The sequence below is a fragment of the Gobius niger genome, assembly GCF_951799975.1.
Source record: "Gobius niger genome assembly, chromosome: 15".
Classification (NCBI taxonomy): domain Eukaryota; kingdom Metazoa; phylum Chordata; class Actinopteri; order Gobiiformes; family Gobiidae; genus Gobius; species Gobius niger.
Window position 1 is genome coordinate 28,851,099 of NC_136866.1, and position 13,649 is coordinate 28,864,747.

The window sequence follows — 13,649 nt, forward strand, 5'->3', positions numbered from 1 at the left end:
GTTGAATACCCAACAAAAAAATGATGGAAAAAAAAAATCTGATGACATGAGGAAAAAGATCCTCTCGGTTCAGGCGGGAGTTAAGAGGTTAAAATAGAAGCTGCAGTTACGCAGAAGACCTGAGGTGGCAGTAGTGAGCATAAAAAGACCAACTTGCATCTAGCCCCTTTAAGTAATACTCTGACAAATGTTCTCAGCTGCCGCCTTAACATCACAAAGACTGTGTTGAGCAGGTACCTCTTGTCGGACAGGAGCGCCCCCAGCTCCCAGATCTGCACCAGGCCGGCGCCGTCGTACAGCTGGTTCGCCCGGTGCGTCTCGTCCATGTCTCTGTGGCAGGACAGAGCCACGAACTGAGAGGCTTCGAGGGCGGCGTCCGGGGCGGGACACCACTCCAGGGACCACACGGGGCCGCCGCAGAAGAACAGGGAGTCCCAGCGGTCCGGGTGCGAGGGCACGGAGCAGAACCTACGGGACGAGAGGATTTCAGCAACACAGAATGACACGTGATATTTTTAGCTTCTTTAGCCCCTGAACTCCCACCTGAACCGAGCACATTTTCTCCAGCTTGGCTTTACCCCAATCCAAAAGCTTCTGGAAAAAAGCTGTGAAAATAGTGACAGAACTGAGATGAAAACAATGATGGAAATGTGAGAAAAAAGTGACGAATAAATGACAAAAATGTGAAAAAAATGACAAAAAAAGAAACAAAAAATCACAAAAAAATCACACAAAAAAAGACAAAAATGTGACAAAAAAATGACAAAAAATGGACATAAAATGTGACAAAAAAGTGACGAAAAGACAAAAAAAGACAAAAAAAATTGACAAAAATGACAAAAAAATGTACAAAAAATGTGACAAAAAGTGACAAAAAATGACGACGAAATAAAAAAAATGGACAAAAAATGGACAAAAAATTGACAAAAAAAGTGACAAAAAATGACAAAAAAACACACAAAAAAGACAAAAAATGTACAAAAAAAAGACAAAAAATTTGACAAAAATGTGACCAAAGAATGACAAAAAAAGACAAAAAAAAGACAAAAAAAGACAAAAAAGAGACAAAAAAATTACAAAAAATGACAAAAATAGTGAAAAAAAAGTTTTGTAGATCTTAGCTTTCAAATGAGTGATGTAAAGCTGAACTGGAGAAAATGCTCTTGGTTCAGGCGGGAGTGAAGAGGTTAATTCCTGGGCCGTATTTCCTGAAACATGTCCGCCCCTCCTCACCTGTCCAGCCTGAGCGGCGCCTCCTTCTTCAGCCCCTCCCTGGACACGGAGAACGCCACCGAGCGCTGCTCCTCCGGCAGGTAACGCTCCGCCTCACTGGAGGGAGGTAAAGATTCTCATGTGAGGGTTTGAGGCGCCGTAAAAGAAGAGTTTTAGAGCGTCGGAGGAAAGTACCTGTGAGGGAGGAGCTGCCAGTCGCTGGACGACGGGATCCAGTCCGGAAACACCCACGAGCTGTGGTACTTCTGTCGGCTGAGACACAACAGACAAATATAAATGTCCAAACACCTTCATCTGAGGGAAAGAGGCGTTTCGTTTAAGGCGAGATTCTGCAGGTGAACGGGGGAAAATCTATGTTTTAGATTTTCATATTAAATTTTCAGCAACTAAATTTTAATCACCGATCGAGCCAGGTTTAAGTTTATGGTTTTACTTTGTTAAGAACTTTGAATTCAGGGTATCTGCAGAGTTGGACAAGTCAAATTTAAGACTTTTTTAGACCTTTTTAAGACCATAAAATGTCAAAAATAAGACCTGTTTTTGAACGCGCAATATATAAATGGACTGTAAAGAAAATCACTGTCACAAAAATCCACATGTCAAACTGTTGGTTTTGATTTCACAGTGAGATGTACACATGTAAGAACTTCATTTTCACATTAGGCATTTTAACAACCATTCAAGTTTTAACCTTATCCCATAATAAGAATATTGAGATTGAATAATTACTCACAATTATCGACTGAATGAAAGAAAACAACAGTTTTTGTATTTAAAGTGCTTTGTAATACTTGAGCTGGTAAACATTCACTGTTTCTAAAAATAAAAGCAGCTTTTCCACTCGTTTGCAGAGAACACAAAACACTGGAAAATATAAAAGGAAAATATGAAACTACAACTATCACTGTATTTACAACAATTATATTAAATACATTACACTATTTACTACAACTCGGAGAAAACGTTTTATCCTGATCGGATTTTCCAACTCCCGACATAAGTGGCAGCAAAAGCTTCACACAGCGAGCCCATAGTCACAGAGATTTAGTCTGTGAAAGTTTTTAAAGCGGTGAGAGCCAAACCTGATATCGGATATTTGTAGTTGATACCTGATATCGGATTTTTTCCAGTATCAGCTCAGATATCAGGCACCAGGATCAGTGCATCCCTAGTCACAGCCTTCCTATGTTGCTAAGGTGGGAGAGTTGTGGAAAAAGTCATAAAATAAACATTGTAAAGAGAGAGTTTGGTCTATTTCTTACTCAAACAACATTCCCGTTCACCTGCAGCGCCTCGCCTTAAAACAAAAAGTGAGTGAATGTTCTCGTACTAGTCCCTGTTGGCCTGGGCGGTCACTTTGATGGCCTGGAGCGTCGCCGTGGGAGGTCCGTCTGACCTGAAGCCTCCGGTCTGAAACAGAAACACCGTCAGACCCAACCCCAAAGGTTAAGTCACAAATCAAACTCACGTACCCAGTTCTTGGAGTATTTGGGGGCGGGTTTCCTCTCAGGGACGGCCACTTCGTCCTCCTCCTGATACTCCTCCTCCTCTTCCTCCTCCTCCTCGACGTCGTCTTCAGCGTTGGGAACGAACTCCGCGTCTTCCTCGCCGTCGCTGCCGCCCGCGTGCTTCCTCTTGTAACCGCGACCTGGGGAAGAAGATCGGTTTAGTAGAGTCTTTGTCCTTTAGATCCGTTTACTGTGACTAAAGTGCTTTGAGAGGCTTGTGGAGCTCGTAAAGTGCAATACAAACGCGGTCACTGACGTCTGCGCGGGGTTTTCCAGGCCGGTTCCTTCTGCACCGGCGCCTCACAGTCTCCGTTGGCCTCGTTCGTCTGGTCGTCTGGGTGTCGAAGCTCGTCTTTGGCCAAATTGTGGAGATACTTCAGGGCTCTGGGACAAACGGGACACGAGACAAAAGAGTCACTCAAGAACATGTACCGCCCCCCCCCCCCTAAATTCTTGCTAATGTAGCCAGGTTTAAATGTACGGTTTTATTTTGGGATATATTTCCAGATTTGCTCAAAGGGAATTTTGGATCCTGTTCAGTTTTTTAATAAATAATTAGTTATATAAAGGTCCTATATCATGCAAAATCGACTTTTTTGAGCTTTTAGCCATGTTGTTATGCTATTTCCTAATCAAAAACAACCCCAGAGTGGTTTGTGGCTTCATTCACGCAGTTCTGGTGAACGACTGACCTGCTCCGTTGTGTCGTAACAGCGGAACGGAAGTGCTCGATGTCTGTAATGTAATGTCTTAATTCTATGCTTACGGCCTGATTTTAATTTGTAGACCAGCTTTTTCACTATTTCTGTTGTAAGAAAGAAATAAAGGGGGAAAAAAAAGAAGAAAAAAAAGGATGTGCCCGAGGTGCTTCCAGGTCAGCTGTGGCCAAAACAAACACTTCCCCTGAGCGTCTGAACAGACGTCATGTTTGCGCTGCAGCTGTGAGGATGGAGCTCGTTATAACTGGACACACCTGTTCTTTATTCTTTCCTAACGATAATGTCACGGAGAAAAAGAAGCGCGTTTGTCTACGAAGACTTTATTCAACCTTCCTAAAGAAGAGTTCACTCGTCAGAAGTTGTTTTTTTCTCTCCGTGATTCGGCGACTTTCACCAAATCAGTGTTTTTCTGTGACTGTCTCTGATGGAAGTTTGTGAACCTTCCCATAATGTAAACAGCGATGGACCAGAGCGGTGAGTCAGTCCAAACACGTGTTAGCTTGTGTGTTAGCTTGTGTGTTAGCTTGTGTTAGCGTGTGTGTGTTAGCCATTTATGAAGCTGTGTTGCAGATGTCAACTCCTTATTACTGCATCGTGAAGTAACTTCACTTATTGCTGTTTATTTATATTACGGTAAAGTTGTATGCGCGGAGAGAGGGGGCGGAGTTAACTGAATCAAAGCGTTGTGTCTTCCGGGTTTGAAAAATACCTCCAGAAAACACTTATATTTATCACAAAAATGAGTGCTCCATAGTGGTAGAGGTGCAATATATCATATAAATGCCTATACTTAACTTTGGAATGGCTAAAATAGCAGATACAGATCCTTTAATGTCATTTTCATTTTAGACCGAGCCTAAATGCTCGCTAATGTAGCCAGGTTTAAATGTACAAATTTATTTTGTGAAATATTTCCAGATTTGTTCAAAGGGAATTTTGGATCTTGTTCAGTTTTTGAATAAATCAGGCAGGAATTAGATATTAAACAATTCAAAAAGAAGGTTTAGCATCTGTAGGACTGGATCTGTTGTGGAATGACAACCTGATTTGGAGAAAACGGCCCTAAAGTATAGTTGCCGCTGCCGTCTCGCACAAAGGAAATGACCATATTCAGATGACAGCGTCTTGTCGGGGGGATTCCGTGCGTCACATGTCAGTATTTGTGAATGAATAAGTGGATGTTACTGGACAAACCTTGGCACATCCTCCACACTGACGGCGACATGAGAGACCATGTGACTTACGCTCGAGCCGCTCCTCGTTTGGGCCTCGCTCCGCTCGCCTCCCAGTCGTCCTGCTCCTCCTCAGCTCCGCCCTCTTTCTTCTCCTCCTCCTGCTCTCGCTCCTCCACTTTCTTCCGTTTGGTGTATTTGCGTTTGGGCCGCGGCGTCTCCTCGTCCTGCCCCCCTCCCTCGCTGGTTTTCACCACGGCCTTTTTCCCCCACGGTTTCCTGCCTCTCCTCTTGCGGCCCCTCTTCGGCGCCTCCTCTGGCTCTCCTCCCTCGTCCTCATCCTCCTCCTCCTCTGCGGCGGCGGCGTTCGCTCGGACTTTGGCGGGCGCCGGGGCCCTCCGTGAGCGCTTGGGCGCCGGAGTCTGCCCGTCGTACACCTCGCTCACTTCGTAGTCTAAAAACTTGGAGTTCTTCTTCCGCTGTCGTCCTCGGGAAGTGGGGGAGAGATCCAGGGACGGATCTGGAGCGGGTTCTCGTTCTGACAAAGACACAATGGATTATAATGATATGACATTTTTAACACCTCGTACAGTTCTCTATTTGCAAACATTTAGAAATATATATTCCCATGAGTAGAAAGTCTATTCACTGCTCATTATAAATTAGGGAACCATGACTCACTAAAGCAGCAGCAGGATGGGGATGAACAGCGCCACAAAGCATTAGTGGAGACAAGGTGTAATTGCAGCTCCAAAATCTTACGAAGACTATAGAGCTCCACAGTCCCGCCTCCTCTCCGGTCCCTTGCTTTGAGACCGTATTGATTTGGAATAAAGTCTTTGGCTCAATCCGAAACCATCAAATTGTAGCCTCTAAGCACTAACACTAGCAACTAACTCCTTAACCTTTCATGGGGTCAACTGTTAGACCTCTATGCAGTTTGGGAACTAGAGCTTCAGCAGCATTTGAACAATCCGTCCGTCCTTAAACAGGGGAAAGGGAAGTGACATCACCAACAGCTGTTTTTCTTCTTCTTTAAAGTTATTGGTGGAGTGCAGGCCAAACAAAAGTGCATGTCGCCCCCTAGTGTACAGTGTCCAACAACAACATAGTGTCCAAACAAAGACATTTAAGGAGAAAAATAAATCCAAATGATCCAAACATTTCCCTTTAGTGTTATTTTATTTCAACAGCTGTTTCTTAAAGCTACAGCAGCAAATGATCCGTGTGGCTTAAGTTTCTACTAAATGAAAACAAAAGCATTTAATCTGTTTCCTGAGTTTCCTCTTTAACACTGACATGTGACTGAGCTGTGGGGACGACAACATGGATTTATCACTTTTATAAAGTTTGGCTTGTGCAGAATCTTAATTTATAATTATTATTATTTTTATTATTAAATGTGCTCCTGTCAATCAACAGTGGTTGCCCATGAATCACTCGAGGGTGGGGGCGAGGGGGGTGGGGGGATTTGGCGCAGTGGCTTGTGGGATGGCACATAGCTCCTAATCACTGGTTAGTTAGCATCAGAGGTCCCTATACTAAAGTGGCCATGATAGTTAGCATCAAGGCTTCTTTTCCTAACTACTTCCTAACTGACTTACCAATTCGGAGGCAACTTGCCATGGCGGACGCTGACGCACATCCGGTTTGGCGTAAGAGCTCTTAGCAATCTGCCCGTTTCGGAAGCAGCCTTTAACTCCGTAACTCCGTCAGCTCGGGCTCAATCCAGCTCTGTGGTTCTAAAGCGACCGCAGAGTCAGACACAGGTGAAAAAAACACGTTTGAGATCCATCTAGTTTACCAAAAAATACAGTTTAACTGCGAGCCTTCGACCTAGAACTACATTACCCAGGATGCTCGGGAGTCCCATGATCTACTACGAGGCTTTTGATTGGTGGAGCTTCACGTTCCCACACGTGTTTATTTATTGTAATGTAGAAAACATATTATAAACAATGTATTCAAACATAATGCAGGCAGAGAGTTGACGTTTTGTCCATGTCTAACACTGAGAGTAAGAAAAACGTCAAAAAAATGTTCCCAACGATCCGATTAAACGAACCACCGATCATTTTTATTCCAATTAGCCTGATTCAGATTGTTTAATAGTGAAATAATATAGAACTTTTGTCTGCAAAGTAAAAGAAACTGGCCGTGTTTGCTGAAAACCTGGTTGCCTTGACCAGCGGGCGCGATGTCGCAATGGCTCTTGGGATACGGAGTTTCTATAGTCAGGAAGTGAATGATGTCACAGCCTTGTACCTTTGCCTTTTCTTCAACATGGCGTCTTCTTTTTGGATTGAAATCAAACATTTTATGGTCACGAATTGCTACACAGCTGATTAGCTTTTGCAGTGACGTTAAACTCTTAATATTTGAATTTTTGGAAAATCGACGGTCGTGTAGACGGGGATTTCTTGCCTCCGGAGCAACAAGACCGCAAGGGGCGGGACTGTGGAGCTCTATATATCAAGCTTTTAATGCAAGTTTATTTAAATAATGGGTCAGTTCACGACTCGTCTAAGCTCAGGTAAGAACATATCTCAGTGTGGAAAAACCGTGGCCTGTTTCTTTAAGTCCCCTAGAGCAGTTTTCTTATGTGGCACCTTTTACTTCTACTTGAGTAATATTACAATGAAGTATCAGTTTCTTACTGTAATCTTGATCATACCGGTTAACACCAGTGTAATGAGTGGCACGAGGGTTAGTTCTGCCTCCTCTCACTAAAGAGGTTGTGGGTTCAACTCCCCATCATGGAAACACATTAATCCTCCCTCTGTCCAAACACATCTGCAGATGAACTGGATCATCTTCAAATCTGAGTGAGGGCTAAAAAATGAAATGGATCAAGAAGAAGAATGTAACCTTGGCCAGAGTCTGAGGCGTCCATTGACTGTGGAGTTTGCATCTTCTGTCAGAACGGCTCCATTTTCCACAAAACTCCACTCTCCACCTTCTGTTTCTGCTGCTAAAAAAAGAGGCAACAGTATAAATATAAACACAACCCATTTACCCTTTTACTAAAACACTTTAAACGAGGTCCATGACAGATTAATAATGTTCATTTATTCCTTTTCCTTCCATTTCATTTCTTTTGCATTTGTATCATTTGTTTAAAGTGAAACAACCAAGAATCTTTCTTTAACTACAAAAGGGCGGGAAAACACTTATCAAGTTTGTCTTATTTATTTACCCCATTTTTAACTTTTTTTTTTCCTCCAATTTTCCATATTTTTTCCTAAAATTTTCCCAAAATCCCCCCCAATTTTTCTATTTCCCCCCCAATTTTTCTACTTGGGTTCGCCCCAATTTTCCCCAAAATTATTTCATTTAATTTTTTTCCCCCCAAAAAATTCTATTTTCCTCACAATTTTTCTACGTGTTTTCGTCCCTTTTTTGTTTTTTTTTAATTCCCCCCAATTTTTTCTCTTTTCCCCCCAATTTTTCTACATGTTTTCGCCCCAATTTTCTCAAAATTATATAGTTTTCCATCAAAATTATTTCATTTTTCCCCCCCAAATTTTCCCATTTGTTTCCCACTTTTTTTTTTTTTTTTTTTTTCAAAATTCCCCCAAAAGATTCTATTTTCCTCCCAATTTTTCTACGTGTTTTCTCCCCTTTTTTTTTTTTTTTCATCCATCCATCCATTTTCTTCCGCTTTATCCGGGGCCGGGTCGCGGGGGCAGCGTCTCAGCAGAGATGCCCAAACTTCCCGATCCACACACACCTGCTCCAGCTGTTCTGACCCCGAGGCGACACCAGGCCAGCTCGGAGACATAGTCCCACCAGCGTGTCCTGGGTCTTCCACGAGGCCTTGTCCCACTAGGACATGCCTGGAACACCTCCCGCGGGAGGCGACCAGGAGGCATCCGGAACAGATGCCCGAGCCACCTCAGCTGGCTCCTTTCGACGTGAAGGAGCAGCGACTCTACTCCAAGCTCCTCCCGGGTAACTGAGCTCCTCACCCGATCTCGAAGGGTGCGCCCAGCCACCCTGCTTTTTTTTTTAATTCCCACAATTTTTTCTCTTTTCTCCCCAATTTTTCTACATGTTTTCGCCCCAATTTTCTCAAAATTATATAGTTTTCCATCAGAATTATTTCAATTTTTCCCCCCAAATTTTCCCATTTGTTTCCCAATTTATTTATTTTTTTAAATTCCCCAAAATTCCCCCCAAAATTTCTATTTCCCCCCAAATTTTTCTACATGTTTTCGCCCCAAATTTCTCAAAATTATATATTTTCCCGTCAAAATTATTTCAATTTTTTTTCTCCAAATTTTCCCATTTGTTTCCCAATATTATTTATTTTTTTCTGCCCCAATTTTTCCCAAATTGCCCTCAATTTTTCCACTTCTTTTTCCAATTTGCCTTTTATTTTTTTTTCCATTTATTTATTTGTTACATTTTGATGTCCAGCAGCATCAAAAAAGATTTTATATTTCTTTTCGGTACCTGTTTTCGATACTTACATTTTCCGATACCAGCCCGGTATGTTTAACGGTTTCCAGCACGAGCTAAAACCAGCACATAAGTGATATCGATTGGTGATTCAGAACTGTATTGATCTATTTCAGGCCATTTTGTTCGTGAAGAGTTGATATTTTACGGTAAAACAGATTAATATTGTCATAATAAACAAACCCGGACTGTGCAGTAAACCGACAGGACCTCACTCACTCAGCGCATTTCCTGACAGTGACAGTTAACGCGGCACAAACCAAACCGGCTTTCACAACATCCGTTTTTTATCACTTCATCCTTTAAAATCAGCGTTTTCATTATTCTACAACTACTTTGGGTTAACAGCAACACACTACACCGTTTAATCTTACATTCGGCTGGAAATATAAACGTCAAATGCGTAAAAGACTGACTTAAATCAGCAAAATAGTAGTTGTTTGACGTTGTTGTGGCCACGCTTCTGGAGCTAACGATGCTAACCCGGGCTAACATGCTAAACGGGCATGTCTGTTATGATTTTTGCTGTGATGTTAAGTGATATAAATGTGAATGTATAAAATGTTCTGTTCGTGGAGCCAGAGGCCGGTGTCCTGGTGTGTTTATAAACCCACCTTTCCGGGGTTTTCAGCTTCTTCCACGGTGGCAAAGCCTGGAAATCATCGCACTTATTCCGCTTCAGCCGCGGGATCAGGATGCGTGAGATCGAGCCCCAAACGGAGAAAGACGAAATAAAAGCGCCGTAGCTGCGGCTGACCGACTCCCACCGCGAGCTGAAGGTGGAGAATGAATGTGTGAACGTGAGAAATGTCACTTCGCTTTGGTTTTTGCGTTTAAAAATAATGAAATGTTGCATAAGACTAACGCGAGACCGCCATGTCACTGTGGCAGAGCTGTGCGGAACATCGCCCCCTGCTGGAGGAAAGCGGCGCGGGAGGTTTATATTCGCAGTGGGGAAAAATGGGGAAAGAATTGAAAAAAAAAAAAGATAAAAGGGTGGGGGAAAAAATAGAGAATATGAGGAAAAAATAAGAAAAATAGGGGACAAGAATGGCTGGTAATGGAGAAAAAAAAAAGAAGAAAAAAAATATAGAAAAAATATAGATTTAACAACCTACCAAGTGCATTTTCTCCAGTTCAGCTTTATCCAAAATGAAAATCCTCTCGACTGGAACTCACAGCCTTTAGGCCAGAGTAACGCCTCATTTGAAAGCTAAGACCTACAAAACTGCTCCAAGATTTTTCCACACATTGTCGCCGCTTTGTCGTCACTTTGTTTGCGTTTTTTAGTTGTGTTTTCATCACTTTTTTACGCTTTTTTCAAGAGGTTTTTAGATTTGGGTAAAGTCAAAATGGAGATGTGCTCAGTTAAAGGGGGGGTATTATGCAAAATGGACTTTTTCAAGCTTTCCATCATGTTATTATGTCATTCCCTCATTAAAAACATGCCTGAAGTGTTGCCTTGGCACATTCACGTATTTTTGAGTAATCTGTAAAAACTCTGATGGCGGCCATTTTAGGGATAGGTTTGCCTGAGTCCTCCTAGGAACGCCCCCACCTCCTGGAGACGCCTCCGAGCTTTCGTCACCAGCCGAGTAACCAACCACTGCTCCTCAGCAGAACCCCCTCCCCACTGATGCCACAGACAGCGTGTGGAGGGGGCGTGTCGGAAAGGCTCAGAGGTTCTTAAAGAGACAGAGGCCTATTTCAAGACATTCACTACAGCCATTTTGAGAGAGACATTTTATACAAGGCAGTTATTCTACTTTACTGCATTTACAGACCAACAGAAGGTTTGCTCATCATTGTAGTGTGATATTGACCCGGTGCTATGGGACTGAAAAAAGCAGAATACCCCCTCTTTAAGGCGGAGGTGAAGAGGCTAAAATGCAGAGTTTATCGCCTATGAGGAAAAAATAGGGAAAATATTGGGGGGGGAATGAAAAATTGGGAAAAATTGAAGAAACCCAACAAAAATTGGAGGAAATTGAGAAAAAATTGATTTTTTTTTATAAAGGACTAAAAAGTAGGGATGCACCGATCCGCATTTTTGAGCTCCCGATCCTATATTTGACACTTCATCTGGCCGGTACCGATCTGATACCGATCCGATCCGATCCGATACAGTCTTTTTGTGTTATATCATTATATATTATAGCCTATGGATATGCTAGTTTCACCAGTTGGCTTTTTTAATGAACATGCAAGAGGTTTTAGCTTTAGCTTTGAGTTTTCCGGAAGCAGGTGTTAGCATCAGGCTCGCGATAGGAGCCAAAACAATGTACATCCTCCTGTGTGATGTGGATGTTGTGCTGTGTCTTACCTTAGCGATAGCATGAAGGTCGTGAATCTGTGGTCCTGGATCTGCAGCGGCACCACCCTGCAGGTTTACCACTGAGCTGCGATAATCCTGCAGGCTGGAGCCACTCTCAAAATGCACGGATCAGTTACCGATACTGAATATCGGATGAGCTATAAAAGAGCCTCGTATCATTTCAATCCACTTCTAAATGTGTTCCTGTGGGAGAAGCTCCGTGAAGCAGTGAGTGTCATGAAGTATGTTTGAAAACAATAATGCAAAGCGACTAAATGAAATTCATATTTAGATTTATATACAAAACTGAACTTCATTTGAAAGCTAAGACCCACAAAACTGATCTTTTTCCTCGCGTTGTTGCTGTGTTGTGTCACCCTTTGTATGTGTTTATCTTTCTTTCTTTTTTTCCATTTTTGTGACATTTTTGTCGAATTTTTGTCATTTTTTTGTTGAGGTTTTGTCACATTTTTGTTGATTTTTTGTTGATTTTTTGTCACATTTGTGTTGAATTTTTGTCACTTTTTTGTTGAATTTTTGTTGAATTCTTGTCACATTTTTGTCACATTTTTGTCAGTTTTTGTGAATTTTTGTCACCTTTTTGTTGAATTTTTGTCACATTTTTTCACTTTTTGTCGAATTTTTTTCATTTTTTGGTTGAGTTTTTGTGGAATTTTTGTTGAATTTTTTTCATTTTTTGGTTGAATTTTTGTCACATTTTAGTTGAATTTGTCACATTTTTGTTGATTTTTTGTCATTTTGTTGTTGAGGTTTGCCACATTTTTGTTGATTTTTTTGTTGAATTTTTGTTGAATTTTTGTCACATTTTTGTTGAATTTTTGTTGAATTTTTGTTGAATTTTTGTAGAATTTTTGTCACATTTTTGTTGAATTTTTGTTGATTTTTTGTCACATTTTTGTTGAATTCTTGTCACATTTTTGTTGTATTTTTGTTGAATTTTTGTTGAATTTCTGTTGAATTTTTGTTGAATTTTTGTTGAATTCTTGTCACATTTTTGTCAGTTTTTGTGAATTTTTGTCATTTTTTTGTTGAATTTTTGTCACATTTTGGTTGAATTTTTGTCACATTTTTTTCACTTTTTGTCAAATTTTTGTCATTTTTCGGTTGAGTTTTTGTCACATTTTTGTTGAATTTTTGTCATTTTTTGGTTGACTTTTTGTCACTTTTTTGTTGCTCCGTAAAGCCGAGTGTCATGAAGTATGCTTGAAAACAATAATGCAAAGCGACGAAATGAAACTCATTTTTATATTTAGTCGACAAAATTAACAGATTTTTTTTACAAAACTGAACTAGATTTTAGTGAATAAACTTTGCTCTAAATGTCCAAAAACAAGACAAATCAACACAAACTCTGAAACGTTAAAACAATCGTACACAAACACGAGAGGTTTACAGCCAACAACATCAGAACGGGACGACTAACAAAGTCTGTCAGACCTAAGACTAGAAAAGAGGAGACGATAGACTTTAGGTCGAGAGGAAGTTTGTTTTTGTGAGAAAAGTCCAATAAAAAACCCACAAACGGAGGAGAGTTCGAGCACAGCCGGGACATCGTGCAAAACCGACTTTTAGAGCTTTCAACAATGTGAAAAAGTTTTTAATTCTAGTGTTTTGTTTCTTTCCCTGCAGAAGGAGAAGTGGGATAAACGGCGCCCTCTGCTGGCCTTTGCTGCAAACACATCACTCCCAACAGTAGTTTGTAAGTGGAGCAATAAAAGTAATTCTTTTTATATTAGTTGTAAAGATTCATTTATTACTTTTTGTTTAATCAGAGGGGATTTTAGAGTTTTTGAATGAACTAGTTATTCCTAGTCACGATAATTATGAAGTAATATGTTGTAATGTGTAGAAAACAGACGTAACAAAGTGCTGTGTAACTGTTCCTGAAAGCACAATAACAATGCCTGCAAACACTAAGCAGTAAATGAACAGGTTCCTGGAAACAAAGAGTTCAACTGAGCTTCTCATTAATCAACTGGAAGTCCATAAATTACAGCTTAATACTTTAACTGTGACTATTTGGATTAGTTCATTCTTTTAACGTATTAACATATTTCATAAAAGTACTAAGTATCGATTAGGGCTGGGTCGATACTTGGTTTTCGATACCGATGCTAAATTATTTGTCATATAGAATCATAAAACACATTTTTCCTTGCAGTTCATTTCTTTTACATTTGCATCATTTAAGGTGAAACAACCAAGAAACTTCCTTTAACAA

The 13,649-nt window shown here is 40.9% G+C and overlaps 1 protein-coding gene across 2 annotated transcripts in view; it reads right to left on the reverse strand.

The window, feature by feature from the left end:
• Positions 1-9,995, reverse strand: part of gtf3c2 (general transcription factor IIIC, polypeptide 2, beta) — a 48,554-nt gene extending 38,559 nt beyond the window's left edge. The window contains exons 1-9 of one of the 2 annotated variants that reach the window (XM_079572676.1): positions 9,708-9,995; positions 7,501-7,597; positions 4,705-5,164; positions 2,998-3,125; positions 2,706-2,881; positions 2,564-2,643; positions 1,408-1,485; positions 1,234-1,329; positions 238-468 (exon numbers count right to left, since the gene is read on the reverse strand). In XM_079572676.1, the coding sequence (XP_079428802.1) occupies positions 238-468; positions 1,234-1,329; positions 1,408-1,485; positions 2,564-2,643; positions 2,706-2,881; positions 2,998-3,125; positions 4,705-5,164; positions 7,501-7,543 (1,292 nt within the window). In that variant the 5' untranslated portion in view covers positions 7,544-7,597; positions 9,708-9,995. Of the gene's footprint in view, positions 1-237; positions 469-1,233; positions 1,330-1,407; positions 1,486-2,563; positions 2,644-2,705; positions 2,882-2,997; positions 3,126-4,704; positions 5,165-7,500; positions 7,601-9,707 lie in introns of both variants that reach the window. The other variant, XM_079572675.1, reaches the window with a different exon arrangement.
• Between the last annotated feature and the right edge of the window lie 3,654 nt (positions 9,996-13,649).